At 31.5% G+C, this 22,701-nt stretch overlaps 2 protein-coding genes and 1 non-coding gene across 3 annotated transcripts; all 3 read left to right on the top strand.

The window, feature by feature from the left end:
* Positions 1 to 333: 333 nt before the first annotated feature.
* LOC110613741 (vacuolar protein sorting-associated protein 41 homolog) lies at positions 334 to 12,449 on the top strand. The gene is made up of 19 exons (XM_021755020.2): positions 334 to 756; positions 1,801 to 2,070; positions 2,159 to 2,338; positions 2,500 to 2,760; positions 5,037 to 5,169; positions 5,255 to 5,345; positions 7,688 to 7,790; positions 8,298 to 8,401; positions 8,474 to 8,567; positions 8,641 to 8,796; positions 8,886 to 8,948; positions 9,109 to 9,174; positions 9,319 to 9,519; positions 10,455 to 10,532; positions 10,636 to 10,755; positions 10,872 to 10,952; positions 11,063 to 11,148; positions 11,622 to 11,703; positions 11,801 to 12,449. Exons 1-19 carry the CDS (start codon positions 520 to 522, stop codon positions 12,215 to 12,217), a joined length of 2,823 nt encoding a protein of 940 aa, XP_021610712.1. The 5' UTR covers positions 334 to 519; the 3' UTR covers positions 12,218 to 12,449.
* Positions 12,450 to 13,341: 892 nt separating this feature from the next.
* Positions 13,342 to 13,413, top strand: TRNAC-GCA. Its single transcript has one exon. It is a non-coding gene; the product is annotated as a tRNA-Cys (tRNA).
* A 4,287-nt stretch (positions 13,414 to 17,700) lies between these two features.
* LOC110612939 (lysosomal Pro-X carboxypeptidase) lies at positions 17,701 to 21,607 on the top strand. Its single transcript, XM_021753802.2, has 9 exons — positions 17,701 to 18,524; positions 18,609 to 18,795; positions 18,889 to 19,022; positions 19,102 to 19,214; positions 19,323 to 19,563; positions 19,714 to 19,866; positions 19,957 to 20,036; positions 20,744 to 20,793; positions 20,877 to 21,607. Exons 1-9 carry the CDS (start codon positions 18,138 to 18,140, stop codon positions 21,011 to 21,013), a joined length of 1,482 nt encoding a protein of 493 aa, XP_021609494.1. The 5' UTR covers positions 17,701 to 18,137; the 3' UTR covers positions 21,014 to 21,607.
* Positions 21,608 to 22,701: the final 1,094 nt, after the last annotated feature.

Below are 22,701 nucleotides of genomic sequence, written 5' to 3'. Positions count from 1 at the left end.
AATAAAAAATATTTTTATAATTAAATAAAAATTAAATCATTCTAAGAAAATTTTATATATATATATTATTTTTAAATTAAAATTAAATAATAAAAAATAAATTATTTTATTAAAAAATATTTTTTTATTAAAAACATAAAATATTTTTTATAAAAAATAATTTTCAAATATAAATTATTTTTTCATATATATAAGAGAAATAATCAAATATTTTATTAATAAATATACTGTATATATAAATGCAAAATTTATATGTAAGATATATTTGAATTTAATTATTTATGTATAATTAATAAAAAAAGTCACGTTTTTAAAGGGGAAAAAAAAAAAGGAAGAGGAGAGAGTGAAGAATAAAACAGGTGTCATTACTCTTTTGTTGCTTTGTTAATTAATAATTAATCCGTTTTTAACCGAAACCACTCTTCTCTTCCTCCCTCAGGCATCACCCAATCGAAGCAGATCTTTCCTAATCATTTTATTTCCTCTTTACTTTCCATAACGAATCAAACAATCCTCCAAATGGCTCCTATGCCGACGGAAAACGGCGTCAACGGAGACGACGAGCGGGAAGAGGAGGAAGAAGAAGAGGTAGACGAGGAGGAAGAAGAACCCAGGCTTAAGTATCAGAGAATAGGAGGTAGTATACCTACGCTGCTATCCAATGATGCGGCATCGTGTATTGCGGTGGCGGAGCGCATGATCGCTCTTGGAACACTTGACGGCACCGTTCATATTCTCGATTTCCTTGGCAACCAGGTGATTAGTGATTAATAATTGACTGAGCTGTGAAATCGTTGAATTGAAGCCTGTTCGATCTCAACGTGGAAGCTTGAATTATTATTATTTTTTTGCATGTATTTATCGCATTATAATCACAAAATTTTATTAACTTCTTTATAGTTAGCTCGCTACCAGCTTAGCAATATGTGAAACCAAGTGTTTTCACATTTCTTGTCTTAATATAACGATTCTAGTTGTTTTAGATAGTAATTTAGCTTCTGAATTCTAAACTTCTTTGAAAGACATAGCAATGATCAAAACATGGTTGAGTATCGGATTTAGCTTCAGCTACTACTGCTTTGCCTTTTGTTTTATAAATGAGTAATTTGCAGGAAATACATGCAAGTTTCATCTAAGATCGCTCAAATTTTCTTTCTATTCTGGACACAGTTCGTCTTCTGATCCTCAAAGGTCCTTTCCCATGCCCAAAGCGCCATAAAGTGATGTGTGTAATATATGCGGCTGTTTACAAGATAGTAGTAAATTGTGAAAATTTATAAGCTTCTTTTCTTACCTCCAGATATCTGTGTCAGTAATGAAACCAATTACTCCTTGCGTTAGAAGTTTTGGTGGTAAATGCTAAATTGAACAACGGTTACATACTGTTTGGTTCAATTCTATCTCACAAAACTATGTGAAATTCAATTGAATGCCAAATAGAATTCATATGAAATGAACTCTATTGTTTATTATGACGCAACTTAAAATGCAGAATTCAATTGAATTTCACCCAACCTAAAATGTGAATTCAATTGTATACCACTCCTTTCTTTTCTTTTCTTTTTTTTTCTTTTTTTTCTTTTCTCTTTTTCTGTTGGGGGGAGCGGGTAATTGGGGGAGGGAGAGAGGGGAGAAGAGGGTGCAGGTAGGATGACAATCTGTAACTTGATCTTGGAATGACATTACTAGTGCAAGAATGAAACTTTAACGACTATTTACATTTGACAATCTATGCAACATTTTTTATGGGCCGAAACTTATTGTATTTTTGAACTGTGTTCGTTATTTATTGCTTTTCAGGTTAAAGAATATCCTGTTCATACTGCTGCAGTCAATGACCTTAGCTTTGACATAGAAGGCGAATATGTAGGAAGCTGTTCAGATGATGGGTCTGTTGTAGTACATAGCCTTTTCACCGATGAGAAAATGAAGTTTGATTATCATCGTCCGATGAAGGCTATTGCTTTGGACCCTGAATATTCTAGAAAAACATCTAGAAGATTTGTAGCTGGTGGTTTAGCTGGTCATTTGTATTTTAATTCGAAAAAATGGCTGGGTTATCGAGACCAGGTCAGTACAAGTTCACTGTGATAACTTATATATGAATTGGTTTGGTTAAGTTTCAGTTCTTCGTGCTGCAAATTAATACATTTTTCAGGTTTTGCACTCTGGTGAAGGTCCAATACATGCTGTAAAGTGGAGAAGAAGTCTCATTGCATGGGCTAATGATGCAGGTGTGAAAGTTTATGATGCTGCTAACGCTCAGCGAGTAACATTCATCGAAAGACCACAAGGAAGTCCACGTCCTGAGCTTTTGCTCCCTCACTTAGTTTGGCAGGTTAGTCAAATCACAGGTATCTGTAGTCCAAACAATTTCACCATCCTTTTCATTGCTTTATTGATCTGTTCTATACTTTTGTGGTTTTGAAATTTAAATAACCATTTTGTTCTTCATACAATCTATGCTTTTTTCTTTTTGTTCCCTTCTATCACATCCAGGATGACACCCTGTTGGTTATTGGCTGGGGAACATCTGTGAAAATTGCATCGATAAGAACAAATGAGCACAAGGGAACCAATGGGACATATAGGCAAATTCCAGTGGCTAGTATGAACAAGGTGGATATTGTGGCATCTTTCCAAACCAGCTATTATATTTCTGGAATTGCTCCTTTTGGTGATTCTTTGGTTGTTCTAGCTTATATTCCTGGAGAAGAAAATGGAGAAAAGGAATTTAGCAGCACCATTCCATCGAGACAGGTATTTCCCCAATCATGTTGAGGGCACTTTATGAATTTGTGATTCTTGACCTAGCAGCTTTATGTGCTAAGTAAACAGGGAAAATATATGAATTGTCATTCTGGCAAGCTGCTAATTATCTTCATCAGTTAATTCTGTTGCTTGCCGCCTTTTTACCATTATGACAGAAGAAAGGACATCTGTAATAGGAGATCATGCTGCATATGAGGATTCATTGGAATAAGGTTATTCTAGAATGGCTAGCATCATTCATCTTCATGCTTTTAGAGTTTATTTTCCAGCATCCAGGCTTTGCTTTATTTGTTGAACGTGGTTAATGAGAAAAATGAGGATTTTTTTCTGCTTGAAAATGTTTCTAAAAGATAATTTAAACCACCTTCCCTGCTGTGTTACTTGAGTACAGGAAGGATGCAGAGATTTCTGCAGAAGTTACACTCATTCTTATTGTTTGCTTCAGCACCCATTCTTCGGTTTTGTGTAAATGCCTGTTAGCATGACTAATGCAAATTTCATATATGCTAATTAGCATGATATGCAGTAGTCATGTTGACTATTGCTTTCAGACGCCAAAATGATATGGTCTTTCTCATTAAAAAGTAGCTTTTGTTGAGGGTGAATTTGTTATGGTCCCGAGTTGCGGATCGCATTGTGGGATAATTGATAGGAAAGGAGCTCATTAAATGGAGCTCTTAACACCTCAAGACTCAAAAAAGGAGAGAGTCTTAATCTCACAAATTTTATAATAAATCTGTTTGTTTTTATTGAATAAAATAAATTCCTTTTATAATGGAGGTTCTAGAATTTCTAATCAAAATAGAAGTCTAATACAAGCAACTATTAGATTTAGGATAAGATAATAGAAAATATGATAAGATAAGGTAATGGAAAATCTGAAAAGAAACTACTGGGTAAATAAAATCTATTTGTTATGGATTTAGGCTATCCATTATCCATAACATCACTCTTCTCCTCGAAACGAAGCTTGTCCTCGAGCTCAAATATAGGATATGTAGCATAAAAATAAATGATAGGCTTCCATGCAGTTTCAGATTCAGGACAACATTGCCCACTACCTACTACTTTCTAAACCCAAGTTTCTGGATTAAAAACAACTTCACTTGAAACTAAAACAACTTCACTTGAAACTAAAACAATTTCACTTAAAACTAAATCAAGTTTTATTAAAACATGATCTAATACCCCCACTCTTGTAGGTCTCGAAATGTAGGATGATAATGTACTATTTGTGCCATCGCACGACTAATTTGTCATTTTGGGCACCATAAGTATCTCTATCTTATCATTTCCTTGTTGACCAAAATTTGATTGGTCGTAGCTCGATCTATCTTGGTTTTGGTTCAACTCCTATTGAAGGTTTGAACTAGTTCAGAAATCTGCTGAGCTAAGTCATTCAAACGTCCATCAAATTGTTGCATGAAAGAAACACCATGACCACAGGCTCTGATACCAAGTTGTTATAGTCCCGAGTTGCGGATCTTGTCGTGGGATGATTGACAGGAAAGGAGCTCATTAGAGGGAGCTCTTAACACCTCAAGATTCAAAAAAGAAGAGTCTTAATCTCACAATTCTTATAATAAATCTGTTTGCTTTTATTGAATAAAATAAACTCTTTTTATAATGGAGGTTCTAGAACTTCTAATCAAAGTAGAAGTCTAATACAAGCAACGATTAGATTTAGGATAAGATAATAGAAAATATAATAAGATAAGATAATAAGAAATCTGAAAAGTAACTACTAGATAAATAAAATCTATTTGTTATGGATTTAGGCTATCCATTATCCATAACAGAATCCCACGTTACAAATAACTAATCATGAAATGGTGAATATGAATGGTTGGATTGCATTTGGTTTTGTGTAAATGCATGTTAGCATGACTAATGCAAATTTCATATATGCTAATTAGCATGATATGCAAGTAGTAATGTTGATTATTGCTCTCAGACACCAAAATGATACGGCCTTTCTCAGTAAAAAGTAGCTTTTGTTGAGAGTGAATCCCACATTAGAAATAACTAATTATGAAATGGTGAATGTGAATGGTTGGATTGCAATATCAAATTGGCTAGTCATTTTGATGTGTAAAGCAACTCAATCACTTGTGTAAACCCATATAAAATGAGTTAATGTTAAATATGCTCAATGCTAACTCTGAATTTAATTGTTTTCTTTTTGTGGTAAACATGGTTTATGATCACTTTCAGATATTCAAGAACTACTATTTTTTCTAACTCTTCTGCATGTTTAAAAGCAGGGCAATGCACAGAGACCAGAGGTACGGGTAGTTACATGGAATAATGATGAACTTGCAACAGATGCCCTACCTGTGCATGGATTTGAGCATTACAAGGCAAAGGATTATTCCCTTGCTCATTCTCCTTTCTCAGGTTAAATTTTTGAATTTGAAGTCGGCAGTCTTTGATGCTAGATGATCTACATTAAATGTTTATGATACTTTTCATGTGAATATAGGCAGCAGCTATGCAGGTGGTCAATGGGCTGCTGGTGTTGAACCATTATATTACATTGTATCCCCAAAGGATGTGGTTATTGCAAAACCAAGGTTAGTATTATTTGTTCCTCAGGTTTGAGCATGCCTGATTTTGGAAAATGAATATTAGTTTGTTTTCTGACTTCTGCTGCAATTTGTTAGAGTTTAATAATACATGCATACATAAGAACAGTTTGTGTTTGTTCGCTTGCAGCATAACATGTGAAAGATATATCTATCTGTATCTTGAATTTTAATTTTGTCTGTATGACCTTGTCTTTCAGCATTACCCTTTCATATGTTATTTGCTTCAGGAATTATAATTCATTAGCCATGTAAATTATTAAGAATCAGGATGTCTTGATGTCATGGTCACAATATATTTCCTTTTTTGTTTTATGGTGATAAATTGGGCTACTGTATTTTTTTCTTAAATGCCTAGTTGTAGTTCACTGGTTTCTGGGACTTCTAGACATTGGAAGTTCTACACCATACTGATAAACATGATTTAGAAAATTGGACAGAAATGGTCAGAGCATTATTCTCTCTCTCTCTCTCTTCAAATGATGGTAGGAATATTAAGAATTTGGTGTTGCTGGAGAACCTTATAGATGATTAGTATTGTTTGCTATTGCTTTCAGTTTGATGTGTTAGTGAACTGATTAAAAGTATTATATCATGGAAAGCTACTTATAGATGTCTGTACTAGGATGAATCTTTATTTTCTTATATGCTTTTTCTAGGTATAATATCTTGAGTGGAAGTGAAAAATCAACAAATTATGTTGGGAAAGAGCATACGTTTTTAACCCTTAAACAATAGTGAGATATTCAATTCAGCACTTGAACAAAATTTGCATTTAATCAGGGCATTTTTGGTTTCTCGACCTATCACTTGTTAGATTACAGATAAGTCAGGTTATGTGGGCCGCATGAAATTATTAAATTTTAAAATTAAAAGGACAATTAAAAAGTGAAAGAAAAAACTGAAATGCATATATATCCAGAAGCAGAACACTAAAAATGCCAGAAAAAAATCAATAGAAAATTATTTAGAATAATTCACCAAGAGTTTAACAAAAATCCTGAAAATGGCAAGTGGTTCACACTTGCAGCATGGTTTTAAATTGTGGTTTGAGGCGGTGTTTGCAGTCGCAGTCGTGGGTAAGAGAAACGGGCCTACAACAAGCATATTGTGACAGTAATGGCTTGGCGCCATGCAAATTTTTGAAAAAATTTGCAATATTTATGAAATAAAGAGATATTGATAGATACAAGTAAGATTAAGATACACAACTATATAATAAGCATAATACTTCAAATAAAGACTATAAATATATCATTCTTAAGCATCATTATCATTAATTAATTTATTGCTAAAATAATTATGTAGACAATAAAAAATTTTGAAGTGGCAAATTATTGGTAACAGCTGTTTTTGTTAAGTAATAGCGATAACAGCCATTACACTTGTAAATTATGGGGGCTTGTAAATAATGGTGAGTTAGTGGCCCCTCAAAATTCCGTTACATAATGGCAGTTATATTACATAAAGATTGTCATTTGATTCTATGGTTGGTAGTGAAGAAACCTTAGAGAATCCATTTGAAAGGCCACGGCTTGATGCTTATCCAGTATCCATACATAGAACCCAAAGACCCAAACTTGGTTCCTCCATTTTCAGCAAATTCCTTCAGTGCTGAATAGTCTGTAGGATCAAAGGAAGGGATGAGGTTTTGAGACCAAAGCAAGCAACTAAAGAATAATGATTTGGGGAAAGACAATGGAACAATGCCAAGAACCATCATTAGTGAAACTGAAACCTAGCTGGCCAGCTCAAACCCCTCAGCTGAAGATGGAACTTTTGGGGCAAGCAGTACTTTTCAAGAATAAAATCAAATGAACCCCTGACTTTCCAATGAGTTCCATATTTCAAGCTCACACATCCATTCCCTTTTTCATACTCCACTTAAGTTCAAGGCTCCATCCCCACCTCCTTGTCTTACTCAACCGCAAGCTCACCAAGTGCGGTTATCCCAATCTTCTCTCTGAAGCTACTGTTTCTAAATCTCACTTTCACAAAATGACAATTATGAAATTGGGACAAAATGGGTTAATTAATAAAAAAATAAAAGGTAAGTGGCCTAACTTAATACAAATTTTGTTCAAGAGCGGAATTAAATATCACTACAGGTAGTTTAAGGGCTAAAATTATTTTTTTTTCTTTTGCCAATTATGTTGCATTCATAAAAAGTTGAATTCTAGTTCATGAGATTTGATCAGCAGTATGCTTTCAAACATTGGATAGCTTAGAAAAATACACTTGGCTTTGATGAAATAGCTTGACTTTTGGTTAAAAAGTGATGGTACCCTAATGTATCCTAAACAGAACTTCTGAAAAAACAAATTTGCTAGGGATGCTGAAGATCACATTGTATGGCTTCTAAAACATGGTCGGCATGAAAAAGCTTTAGCAGCAGTTGAAGCAGGTCAGGCTCGAAGTGAACTCCTTGATGAGGTATAATTTTTCTCTTATAATGCCAAAGATTTTAGAGCTTTTTTCTGTTTTTATATGTATGCCATAAGTATATAGGATGTTTTGCCCATGGGTATATACTATGCAAGTTTGGACATAATAGTCAATTCTTGCGGTGGGCATGAGCCAAGATTTACCAAAAATGCAAGTCTGAGGTCCAGGGAAAAATCCATAATGGTCAATGTTTGCTTGGGCTGGGGTCAATCCCATGACCCTAAGCATCTTCTCAGGGAGAGGGAAAAAAAACTTATTTATTTTATATTATTACATATAAATATGAATACATAAATTATTACATTTCATATGTTATGCTATAATATATATGTAATGTATAATTTCATGCATAATATTTCCAGGCTCAGTTTCAAATTACTCAGGCCTAAAAATTGACCCAGCTCTAATCTTTTGCCCCAAATAAGGGCCAAGCCCTTTAGTTTCTATGTTAATTTAGTCAGCATAATGGCTTACTGGGGTCTGCCACATGATCAGGTGGGATCTAGATATCTTGATCATTTGATTGTGGAAAGGAAATATGCTGAAGCTGCATCTTTGTGCCCCAAATTGTTAAGAGGATCTGCATCAGCATGGGAGAGGTAAATAAAGAAACTATTACTAAATATTTCCACATTGCTTCATAAATTGATTGCGGGTTACCATTTTTGCAGGTGGGTTTTCCATTTTGCTCATCTCCGTCAGCTTCCTGTATTGGTTCCATATATGCCAACAGAAAACCCAAGACTGCGTGATACTGCTTACGAGGTTTGCCACAGAACTATGTTTATATGCCAGCTTGTGATCAAGGTGTCTAATCTTACTGTTTTTCTTGCCACAGGTTGCCCTTGTAGCACTGGCGACAAATTCATCTTTTCATAAGGATCTGTTGTTGACTGTTAAATCTTGGCCACCTGTGATTTATTCTGCATTACCTGTCATTTCTACCATAGAACCTCAGCTGAACACCTCTTCCATGACTGATGCACTTAAAGAGGTCAGACTGAGAGTTTCTGCTTGTCATTTGAATTGAAATGAAAACCTCTCAACTCCAACCTATCTTTAATTAGCTTGCGTTTGTATCAGGCACTAGCAGAGTTATATGTAATTGATGGGCAATATGAGAAAGCCTGCACTCTGTATGCTGATGTAAGTATCTATTTTGTACACTTGTGTTCTTGCAAAACTTATGTGCAGAGACAGCAACACTACAATTATGTCTACATAAATGTTTTTGGAAAAGCAAATGCATCAATTTAATAATTCTGACATTACTTGATTAAGTGTTGTACTGGTTTTTGTTTTTCAGCTTATGAAACCAGATATATTTGAATTCATTGAGAAACACAGCTTACATGATGCTATTCGTGAAAAGGTTTGACTCTGGAAAATAAATTGAAACTGAAATGGCTATAATGTGATTCACTTGTCTATTTGAAAGTTTAGTATAAAGAAACAGAGCAAATTGTTTGTTTCCCAATATTTTTCTCATGCTAGTTTCTCTCTTGTGCTTGTGTAGGTTGTCCACTTGATGATGGTAGATTGCAAGCGTGCTGTGCCTTTGTTTATCCAAAACAAGGACTTAATTCCTCCTGCTGAAATCGTCTCGCAACTGCTTGCTGCCAGAAATAAGTGTGATTCAAGATATTTCTTGCATGTATATCTCCGTTCATTATTTGAGGCAAGCCCACATGCTGGAAAGGATTTTCATGACATGCAGGTATGAGAAGGCTGTTAGGCATTGTATTTTTATGATTGTGAACATTGTCTTAATAACTTAGCTTTACTTCATGCTCATAAAGACTTTATTTTGCTTGAAATATTTTTGGATAAGGATATCAAATTTCATGAACCTTTATCAACTCAGCATTAGAATTGAACTGAGGTGAACGTACAAAAATGTACCATAGATTTTATGTCCTGGCAATTTTTTGTGGCTGTTATGGAAGTATATAATTTGATGTACCCATTTGTGTAGCTTCTGCATCATAATTCACCAATTAATGTCAAGTTCTGTGTCTGTATCATGCAAAAGTGGGTATTCTATATTTGGATCAACATGATTATTTGTATCACTCTAAAAACTAAATGCGAGTGCAATTAAGTTATTATGTCAACTGCACAACATGGAGTATTGATTTAATAAGAATGTCATGTTGGGTTGATGTGCACATCCCATTAGTATGACTTGTATAACCTGTTAACTCCTGTAGGAGGGTTAATGTATGACACAATACAATAATCTTCAGTTAGAATGTCATTTTGATATGTGTGCACTTGACTCGAGGCATAGCCCAGTTTCTGTCTATTTTTGCCACCTGTAACTGATGCAGTTCTGTATACTGGTTTGCATATGTTGAATTCTCATTCTCTAGTTTGAATTTAAAAAGACTGTAAGAAACAACTTTTAAATAAGTAAAGGCCTATTTATTTTATTTCCCATTATTTAACTTATGCTGTAGGCTTCCTTTCTTAGTTGTCTAGAAAACCTTGGATTTTAGTGATTTTTCCTGTTCATATTTGTTTATTTGAATCATAAAAATGAATTCTTGCTAATATCACTTTAGTTGCTGAATTGCGTACATCATTTTAGTTTTGATCTGAAATGTGCATATTTGAATCAACTAACATCAACTTTTATGTTTATTGTGACAGGTAGAACTTTATGCAGATTATGATCCAAAAATGCTACTTCCTTTTCTTCGTAGCAGCCAACATTACACACTTGAGAAGGTTTGAACGTCAATACTATACCAGTTATTTCATGCTGAGTTAATGAATGGTCATTTTTCGTTCCTCAATTGTTGTCCGGTAATTGATCATTCAACTTTCTCAGGCATATGACATCTGTGTCAAAAGAGATCTTTTGAGGGAGCAAGTGTTCGTACTTGGAAGAATGGGAAATGCAAAAGAGGCTCTCGCTATCATTATAAACAAATTAGGAGATATGGAAGAGGTATTGGATATCTTTGTTAGTTTTTTTAAATACTTCAGTTGTTCCTATGGATCGTTACTTGTGTTTGTGATGATCTTGAATATCGGTGCAGATAAGCATTATGATTTTGTATGCAGGCTGTAGAATTTGTAACCATGCAGCATGATGATGAACTTTGGGAAGAATTGATTAAGCAGTGTCTTCACAAACCTGAAATGGTATATTAAGAACTTAATATGTAGAATCCTAACATATAAGCACATTTTATAAATTAGGCTTTTATATGCAACTCTTTAAGCTTTTGCTGATATTTTCTGCTACTTTGTAGGTCGGAATGTTGTTGGAGCATACTGTTGGCAATCTTGACCCCCTATATATTGTAAATGTGGTACCTAATGGCTTGGAAATTCCTCGGTGAGTGCTCCTTGAATTTGTTGTCAAGTTTTGGCTGGTACATTTCTTTTTATGGATTTCAAGTTGCCCATTCCATTTTCATTTGTGTAATAGATGCAATGTGATTGAAATGTTGGACTGCTTTGACGCCAAGAGAACTTTTGAATCCGTTCCTTATCTCTTAGATAAGTTACAAGAGAAGAAAGTGAATGAATGCAAATTGGAAATTTATTTTTAATCAAATATTAAAATATGATTTCAGTAATCCTGCTGAGTTATTAAATATTTAGGCAATGATGGCTTCAGGTTAACAAGTGACAAAACTCTACTTGCACTATTCACTCTTATAGAGCCTGATAAGAAACAGGCTGAGATCCTATAACAGTATAAATATTTTATAATTTTTAACCCTTCAATTTTTCTTAAATAATGGCTTTAGTGTAGCAAATTTTTATACTGATTTATTCTGTTTCTCTGTTCTGTTATTTTCTCAGGCTTAGGGACCGCTTAGTCAAAATTATCACTGATTACAGAACTGAAACATCCCTTAGACATGGATGCAATGATATTCTTAAGGTACCTAGTTTTACATGCCCTTGCTTTTTATTTGAACAGAAAATAATATTTAGTAGCGCGTACCATTAGCATTTTGTTGTTACTTGTGAATGTGCAGGCCGATTGTGTGAACCTCTTGGTCAAATACTACAAGGAAGCAAGACGGGCAGTTTGCTTAACTAGTGAAGGAGACGGTGCACGAGCAAAAAGTGATGATAGTAGGGATTTTCAGGCTACTGAGAGAGCATTAAGCGTGAGAACGATGGAGGTCAAGTCAAAAACAAGAGGAGATTCAAGATGTTGCATGTGTTTCGATCCCTTCTCTATACAAAATGTGTCTGTCATTGTATTCTTTTGCTGTCATGCTTATCACACGACTTGTTTAATGGATTCCATGCATAGTGTTAGTGACCAAAAAGGAAGTGGAGAAAACGATGAGTACGAAGATGATGATGATGAAGAAGACGAAGATGATGATACCCGTTCTGGTGTTCCTCGGTTGCGATGCATTTTGTGTACTACTGCTGCCAGTTGAGATAGGGCATTCGTTTTCTTTTTACTGAGTCCCTTTTTTCTTTGGCTGGGGATTGGGGAAGGGGAAGGTGTTGTGCGAGTTTTCCTATTTATCAGGCTTTTGTTTCCTTTTCTTTCCCTTCATTTTTGTATTGATATATGATATTCATCAACTTGCCATTTTTTATCGAGTATCAATTAATGTATATCTATATATATTTAATTAGAAATGGAAAATCTTTCATTTTTCTGGAGATTGTCTTGAGTGTGTTTGGACAAAGATGTTCAACTCCAGTCTCCTGCAGTTCAGCAAATAATTTCTCCTGAAACTTGAAGGAATCTAGACATTGTTGACGAAATTTCTCCTTGCTGTCATGCTTTCATTTGATTCTTATTATACTTTTATTCAAGTAACTCAGTTATCTAATTGCCACAGGAGTCGCGAAGGACTATCTATATTGATTTTTTTTTTTTTTCTCTTGCTGCTAAACTTATTATTATTGCCTATTCTTTTGAGGACCTATGGGAGCATTAGATAATGAAGTACTCAGAATTATTTGTAACTTCTCTATAATAAGTGATTCCTTTTGTCATTTGATTAAAGTAGTGACCAAAGATCTAAGAGCAAATAATCTGACTAAACAATCCAGTTAAATGTATTTCCTAACAAAAGAGGCAATCGGAAGAAGCAACTGAAGCTAATCAAATAAGGATGAAATATTTGATCTTTCTTTATAGGTGTATGATACATTATTTTAATCTAATCAAAGGCAGCCTTTTTTTTATAAGGTGGGACGATTAAAAAAATTGAACTAACGTAATCTTTAGAACGATTGAAAAAATTGAACTAACGTAATCTCATATTTGTAATTAAAAGATAGCATGAATGATTTTTTTTTCTCATATTTGTAATTAAAAGATAGCTTGAATGATTTTTTTTTTTTTTATTTTGAAATGGATTAGAAGTGAGTTTAGAAAATTGATTTACTTTCATGACTAGAAGGGAAAGAAATCAATTATACATGTAATCTAGTTAAATATTTGTTATGATTAATGGGTGTTTTCTTACATTTAAATTTTATTAATTTCAGTGTTGATCCTAGTGCCTCCAATTAGAAATATTTGAGACAAGCAAACAAAGCAATTGGGTCCTTAGCTCAGTGGTAGAGCATTTGACTGCAGATCAAGAGGTCACCGGTTCGAACCCGGTAGGGCCCTTTCTTCTTCTGGACAATTCCTTTCATTTTTTTCTCGAAAACTCCAACTAGCCCTTTTCTGTTTTGGTGCAGGGCTAGTCTTTCTGCTTGATATCTGAACCTCATTAATCTGGCAATTAATTTAATTAAAATATATGTATTCTTTATAATAATTATTATAGCGCATTTTTAAATTTAATAAAATTAAAATTATCAAGCTGCTAGCTTTTCAGTGAAATAGTTTTTCTCATTTAAATCTCAATTAAATTTAGATATTAACTATTCAGCATTTCTACTTTGCTCACAATGGACGTAGAATTTATTTTTCATAATTCACCAAAAAACATTATATACACACACACACACACACACACACATATATATATATATATATATATATATATAAAAGTCTACTTAAAAAAATATTTAAGTGTACTAAATAATTAAATACATAATGACACTTTCATTTATTTTCTTTAAAAGTTCTTCCTTTAAATAATAGAATTGTAATCTATATAAATATAATAAATGTGAACTATCAATTGAATATTAAGGAGAACAATAATAATTTTGATAAAAATTTCACCCTTTGATTACAAATTCATCTTTTTTTATATTTTTATGGATTTTTTTAATTAACGCGTTTACCCTTATTCTTTTATCAGAATGGTGTTATATTTCCTTATATATATATTGTTTCTTCTTTGTTCTTGTTTCATTCTCTTATCATGTTCTTCCATTCCCTCACTTGGAGATTTTGTTCTGTCCCTCTCTGATAAGAGATATGCACTATGCCATTGTGAGATTTGAGTAAACTTATTTAAATTTGTAAAGATATTATATAAAGAGAGAATGCACTGCAATTTCGTTTTGATACTTGAATCGATCCAAACTGTTCTATCTCTTAGTATAAGATTATAGAGCTTTTTAATTATACAACAATTATCGATTTAAATTACTCTCTTGATCTAACATATCTAAATTTAATATGAATTTTATCATTATTTTCGATTAAAGTCATTTTCGATTTGAAAGAGAATAAAAGTCGATATTGTAATTTGTGTGGGGCTGAATCAACCCTCCTCTTCTTCTATGACTTCCTCTAGAGATAAGGAGACTCTATTTTATCAAAGTTGTACTCCTTTCTTTCTACTTTCTTCTCTCTTTTTTGGTTTCCTTGTTAATAACTCAAACTTAACCTTGCAAATTGTCATTGATTACCTGGATATAATCAAAGCACAAGTAATTGAGTGGTTGATAGTGCAAAGAAAAGTTGAGATTAATATTATTAAACAATGGATTAATAAGTAATATGTTGATCCAGTACCAGTAGTTAGAGACATAAATGGTTATGCTTATATAGCTTTTGTAATATATTAGGAATAATAGTATATATGTTTAACCATGTTAAATTAAAGCAAAAATAAAGTATAATAATATTCTTTTCGTCTTATAATTTTTATTAATTTTTTTATTATCTTAAAATTATTGTTATTTTTTTAAACTATAATATAATGTATAAATTAACTCTTATTATTCTATTTAATTTTATCATATATTAAAATTTAGTACTTAATGTTTTGATTAATCGAATTAATATTAAATGGTTTAAATAAAAAATTTATTTATTTGAAAAAATAATTTGTATTTATAAAATATATTTTATATAAAATATTTTTTTAACAAAATAATTTATTTTTTTTTAATTTTATTTTAAAAGATAAAATATATTAATAAATTTATATATAAAAATTTTAATAAAATTTTTAAAAATTGATGATCTCTTTTTAAAAAAGAAAGTCATTTTTATTAAATTAATTTAATTTTTATTAATTAATTTTTATGAGTATTTTAAATATTAAAACATATAAAAAATATTTTGGATGAAACTAAACACAGAAGGAACAACTAGAATTGAGCAATAGATTTGAAGTGTGAAGGCATGGCAACTTCATATTTAGACGCAATTAATAGTGTGAAAGCTATACATATAATCATAATAATAAAAGGATGTCACCATGAGATGAGATGAGATAGATGAGATGAGATGAGATGAGATGAGTCTCAACACATTTACATAAGGATTTTTTTAAAAAAAATTATTGTTATTAAATAAAATATGAATAAATAAATAATTTTTTTTTAAAATGACAATAAAAAATTAAGAGAGTAAAATCTGAAATCTCTTAAATTTACTTACCATCAAATTAAATCTATAAATATAAATAAATAAGAATTTTAAATATTATTAAATATATATTTTATTAAATAAATAAATTTTATATCTATTTATATAATATAAAAAATAAAATACAGAAACAAATTAATATGACATTTAAACATAAATAATATTTTTTCATTTAAAAAAAATATAAATAATATTTTTATAAGTAAAAAAAATTATAATTTAATTTATTTATATTTTAAAATTAAATAACGTAATTTTATAAAATAATTTATTTTATAAATAAAAATCGAATCCAACTACCGATTTGAATTAGCGGATTCCGATTTTAATAGGAGAGGAGAATATAACCCTTAATATAAAATTTCAGTCTGGTTTCAAATTTCACAGTCCGGTTCTAATTTTGATTTCCAGATCTACCCCACTGACGATCCTACGGCTAGCATGTGGATGACATCATCAGAAAATAATTAAGTAAACAATTAGATATTTATCGCTTCTAGAAAAAGTGAATTTTTTTTTAAAAGAGAAATTCTGTAACTGAAATGTGAAAAACGTTGGTCAGAAAATCTCAAAAAAGTGAGAAAGTCTCCTTTCCTTTGCTTTATGCTTGTGGGGATTGCATCTTTTTAGCTTATTGATATTATTAGCTTTGGAAAAAACCAAAAGAAAAAAAGAAAGCTGTGGTGGGACAATACTGTCTTTTTGACAATACAAATTGTTTATTGAATTTCCACCCATTGATGCTTGCAAAACGACATCACTTATTCAATCGGCAAATAATTCAACCTTTAGAATTTTTTAAAGAGGACTACTCAAATTTGAATCTCATTTATTTAAATAATTAAAATAATTTTTTTATAAAAAAATAAAATTATCATATATTATTACGATCAATAATATCGATATCAGAAATTAAATTTTAATTTTATAAAATAAAATAATAATCTTATAATTTTAATCTTAAGATAACTTCTCAAAATTGCTATAAAAATTTGAGAGATATGATAAAAAGAAGGGAAAATTATTTTTTAGTCCTTGAGGTTTAACGTAATTAACACTTCTGTCCCTCTATTTTGGCGACCCAACACTTAAGTCACTTACTTTCTCTTCTGTCCAATTTCGTAGTCCTTCCGTCCAAAATAGCCGTTTGGGATACGTGAATTGACAAAATTAACCCTAACGCTATTTTAAAATCACCCAAAAATTACTGTAAATCTTCTTCTTCTTCTTCTTCTTCCACTATTTTACTTCTTCTTTTTCTTCTTCCCGCTATTTTACTTCTTCCCGCTATTTTACTTCTTCTTCTTTCCGCTATTTTACTTCTTCTTCTTCTTCTTCCCGCGCGCTATTTTTCTTCTTCTTCTTCTTCCCGCTATTTTAAAATCACCCAAACCCAAATCACTGTAAAGTCACTGTAAAATCACTATAGAAAAAAGATGGAAAAGAGAAAAAAAAATCAACAATGTCAGGGAGAACAAAGATGAAAAGAGAAAACAAAAAAAAAAGAAAAATCAATAATATCAAAAGAAAATAGAGAAAATATAAGGGAGAAAAAAGATGAAAAAGAAAAAAAAAAGAAAAATCAACTATGTCAAAAGGAAATAAATAAAATATGAGGGAGAAGAAGGATGAAAAAAAGAGAGAAAAAAAAAAGGAGAATTAACAATGGATGAATAAAGGGAAATGAAAAAAATATGAAAGGGAAGAAGGATAAGGATTTTAGGTTGAGAGGAGGGTATTTTTGGAAAAAATTATCACCTCTCACCTTTGACTCTTTGACCAAACGGTTTAAATGGACGGAAGGACTACAAATTTGGACGGAAGAGAAAGTGAAGGACTTAAGTGTTGGGTCGCTAAAATAGAGGGACAAAAGTATTAATTACGTTAAATCTCATGGACTAAAAAGTAATTTTTCCTAAAAATAATGTGAAACTAACAATAATAAAATAATTAATATGACCTTAAATTGGTAATATTGAATTTTAAATATAGAATATTTTTGAAATTTGGGAAAATATTCGTTTCTTTTATAGACTTTTCACATGTAAATTTGAATCAGCTGGACTACCAAATAAGTTTTTTTTTAAAAAAAAAGGTATGAAAACAAAAATAGAAAGGAAAAAAAGATCTTGAAGATCAATTTCTTGTGGATTCTGCTGCTTCTCACTGCCAGAGATGGCATAAACTGGCAATGGCACTATCGCCAATTTCTAATCTTGGATGTGAAGCCTAATATGCCAACTTAGCTTTTGAAAACTCCTTATAGCTCTTGGCCTTTTTATTCACATATTTTTTACAAGGATTTATTCTACATGCATGCATGGATACTGTAAATTTCACAAACTAATTCTTGAGAAAGTTATTATTTAGCTCTTTATTTTAATTTTATAGTATGAATCCGCATAAATCCCGACCTAGATAAGTATCTTTCATGTCGGAGATCATAATTAGGAGTAGCTTCCCCATGTAAACCTCTAAGATTTCTTCATATTCTATATAAGCCATAATTCAGAATCACAAATATCCTCAAAAAATAATCTATTGGGAATATTTCCACCATGTTTCCTCTACTTCTGTTTCAATGGTTTCTGTTCCTTTCCATTCTCTTAACCTCTGCAACAGCACTTCTTAATATTCCAAGGCTTAGTCCAATAGGACCAAGATTTCTTGAAGACCCAGCTGAGGTTTTGTCTGAAAAAACCTCAGATGATTTGCAGACATTCTTTTACAACCAAACTCTTGATCACTTCAACTACAAACCTGAAAGCTACAATACCTTTGAACAAAGATTTGTCATCAGTTCCAAACACTGGGGAGGTGCTAATTCTAATGCACCAATTCTTGTCTATTTTGGAGCAGAAGCTTCACTGGACAGTGATCTTGCTGCTGTTGGGTTTCTCTCAGACAATGCTTTTCGATTTAATGCTCTTCTGCTGTATATAGAGGTGTTTTTTTTTCCTTATATTTTAAGCTTTGTTTAAAATTTTATGGTTAAAAAAATTTCTCTGTTTCTTGTTTATTTTCATCAGCACAGATATTATGGGAAATCAATCCCGTTTGGGTCAAGGGATGAAGCTTTGAAAAACGGAAGCACTCGTGGGTATTTTAACTCTGCACAAGCTATTGCAGATTATGCAGAAATTATCATTCACGTCAAGAAAAGCTTCCGTGCTGAAAATTCTCCGGTCATCGTCGTCGGAGGATCCTACGGCGGAAGTAGGCCACTTAACATATATCTATTCTTCTTCACAAACGTTCCATAGATTAAAATTTAAATCTTTTTTTTGCTTCAATTTGTGTTGTTATTAGTGCTGGCTTCCTGGTTTCGACTCAAGTATCCTCACATAGCCCTGGGAGCTTTGGCTTCATCAGCACCTGTTCTTTACTTTGATGATATTACTCCACAGGATGGATACTATTCTATTGTTTCCAAGGATTTCAGAGTAATCTGCAATCAGCTCTGACTGAGACTCGGACATGAGAACTCATGTAAAATTGAATAATTATTATTTCATTTTGCAGGAAGCTAGTGAGACTTGTTACAAGACAATACAGAAGTCATGGGCAGAAATTGATGAAATTGCTTCTAAACCCAATGGCCTTTCAATCCTCAGCAAGAAATTCAAAACTTGCAAGTAAAAAACAACACTTTGCGTAATCTTCCTTGAAACTTCATTCGTGATTCATTAACCATTCGTCAGAATTCTTGATTTCAAACGGAGAGTTTGTTTTTGTTTTTGTAGACCATTAGCCGACTCTGATGAGCTGAAAGATTACTTGGATTCAATGTATAGTGGCGCTGCTCAGTACAATAAGCCACCCACATACCCTGTGAATAGAGTGTGCAGTGGCGTAGATGGTGATTCTGGGAATGATACTCTCACCAAAATATTTGCTGGTGTTTTTGCTTACAGGGGAAACAGATCTTGCTATATTAATGCACCCACGAATGTTTCTGAAACAAAATTAGGGTGGAGATGGCAGGTTAATTAAGAGAGAACTGTCAGGATTTAGATTATATTTTTTTTTTCTATATTTTTACAAGATATTTATTCAATTATTGGATTGATGAGTGATTGAAATTGAACTTAATAATGCAAAGGATTAATCAATGAATGTGGGATTTTTTTGTAGACATGCAGTGAGATGGTGATACCGATTGGCCGTGGGAACGAGACCATGTTCCCACCTGACCCTTTCGATCTCAACACCTATGTCCAAGATTGTAAGAATTCATATGGTGTTTCACCTCGACCTCATTGGGTCACTACCTATTATGGAGGCCACGTATGTTTTTATTTTTATTTTCTGCTTTTTTTCTTATTTTTTAATTTCATTTAAAATTCATTCTTTAATTACTATTTTTTAAAATTGCAGAGTATAAAACTTATTCTCCAGAGGTTTGGTAGCAACATCATTTTCTCCAATGGATTGAAAGATCCTTATAGCAGCGGCGGGTAAACAGAGTCTCTACTTGAAAATTCATTAATTTCCCTCTTCATTTAAGGGTTAATTTTAATTTAACCTTTCTATCATTTTAGCTTACGTTGGACGGCAGAAATGTTGAATTTTTTTTTTTTTAAATGAAGATAGAAATTAATATATATATATATATATATATATAGAAGATTATTGTTATGGACACCGGCTAGTTGGGGTGAGCCGGTTAGTGTGAGATAGTACGGAACCGAAAAAATTAAAAACTGAAATTTTAATATTTATGAAAATTGAATCTAATCGATTTTGATTAAAAATTAAATTGAATCGAACCGGTTTGATTCAGTTCGATTTAATTGATTTAAATTTTTAATAAATTTTTTATTTTTTACACTTTATTTTTAATATTTTAAAATTTAATGAAATATTTTAATTTTAATATGATTTAATCTCTTTATATTATTAAAAATAATATATTATTATTACTAATAAGTTCGGTTTGATTTTTTTTATTTTTTTTTATTAAAATTAAACTGAACTAAATCAAAATAATTGAAATTTTTAAAATGAAAAATTAAATTAAATCGAACTTAAATAAAAAAAAATTAAATTAAAATTTTAAATTAATTTAATTTGATCAATTTTTTTTAATTTAAAACAAATAGTGATAATCCTGCTGTTAGTTTCATTGAGATGTAATTGTAGTGTGTGTTTCCTCTAACTGCAGGGTGTTGGAGAACTTGTCAGAAACAATTACTGCTGTTTATACAGTTAATGGTATGTTCTCATAACTAAAATATTTTAGTGTTTTTCACTAACTAAGTTTATCAAATTTGCCCAAATATGTTATTTGGGTGCAGGGTCTCATTGCTTGGACATACTGGTTGCAAACAAAACGACTGATCCAGTGTGGTTGGTCGCACAAAGAGAAGTTGAGATCAAAACTATTGAAGGATGGATTAACAAGTACTATGATGATCTAAGGAATCAGCAATGAAAACTACGCCAAATTTGTTATTATCTGGAATGGGATTAAGGGTAGTGGAAATATATTCTGAGTAAAGGACTGGAATATACATGAAATCAAGGCCTTTGCCAAAAAATCCAAGGCTAGGTTTCCAAATACTATGCTAATTTTATTGACTTTAAAATCCTAAATATACCGTGTGATTAATTCACAAAATCCCAAAACAACACCTACCAACTTTACGTTTGTCGAGTTGTCCACGCTTTAAATTATAAAATAAATTTATTTAGACCAAATTTATACAAATTATTATAAAAAATTCCGAATGAAAATGAGCTGGAAATGGCCTCTCTTTATATAAAATAAGAAATAATCTGAGAATGTCCTCGACAGAGAGACCAAGAAGTGTGCTGTTTCCAGGGGGATTGCTACTCTCCAGTGAGATGCTGTCTGCTATTGCTATGGGTCTGCACATCTTTGTGGTTGTTGGTGGAGTCAATTTTCTTATTCTTTTGTCTCCTGGAATTTATTTATTTATTTATGGTCTTGTTTGTTACCAACCCTTAACGTTTTTTGGTCTCTGGTAAATTTTGTACTTGCTTGTCTTCCTCTTTAGTGTTTTCATATTTGTATCATTACAAGAAGTCCAAATTTAGTTTCAAGCGGGTTAAATGTCAATTTTTTTAATTTAAATTTACTTTTAAAAATTATTTAAAAAATCAAATAAATTTAAATAAGTTCAAAAAAAATTGTAATTCACACTTTTAAATCTTGATAAATAATAATCATAATTAATTTTTTAATAATAATTTAGAGGTAAATTCATATTAAAAAGAAAATTTAATATTTTTAATTCATTTTTTTAATATGTATTGACCGAATAATGTACGATAAGTTTTTCTTGAATTTATTTATTTATTTTAATAAATTCAAATGATTATTGGTGCAGAATAATTAATTTTAAAATTTATGATAAATTTATATTAGATTTAATTTTTACTATCGATGTTTATTATAGACTCATAGTAACTTTTTAAAAAGTAAAATTTAATATGCACGATTTTTAAAAGTATTAATAGAGCATAGACCTTGTCACAAAATTTAAAAAAAAGTTTTACTTTTTAGAGAGTTAATTTTATAATTTTATTATTTTTTAAAATTTTTTTATATTAGGATTTTTTATATTATAAATAAGCCCTTTTTTTTTGCTATTTGAGACACTTTTTAATTTTTGAGAATTTAATAAAAGATTTCGACTTCTAATTTTTTATTTTCGAAATTTCGTCTTAATCAAACGTTATTGGTTAAAACTCCTGACGGATCCTAAACAGTCCTATTTCAGTTGGTATCAGAGCAAAATTCATCCATGACCGACAATAAAGAAGTGTGACTCACTGCAATGGAGACATCATTGGCAGAATTGAGAGATATGATCAGACAGCTAGCCCCACAACGAGGTAATAACCAACCCGCCGCAGCCGAACGCCCATAAACAGTTCCAAATTCTGTGGTCGCAAATCTCCAACAAGATTATCACGAATTTTATAGGATAAAGATAGATTTTCAAAACTTTTCTGGTTCGTTGGATGTGGAATATGTCATTGGTTGGTTAGCGGAGGTTGATTAGTTTTTCGAAATTATAAACATAGAGGAGAATCGAAAGGTTCTGATTGTGACTTATAAATTAAAGGGAGGTGCAGCAGTGTAACATCCTCAAA

The sequence above is a fragment of the Manihot esculenta genome, chromosome 4 (genome assembly GCF_001659605.2).
Source record: "Manihot esculenta cultivar AM560-2 chromosome 4, M.esculenta_v8, whole genome shotgun sequence".
Taxonomy (NCBI): Eukaryota; Viridiplantae; Streptophyta; class Magnoliopsida; order Malpighiales; family Euphorbiaceae; genus Manihot; species Manihot esculenta.
The sequence above is the reverse complement of the archived record's forward strand: the minus strand, read 5'-3'. Positions and strand labels throughout refer to the sequence as shown.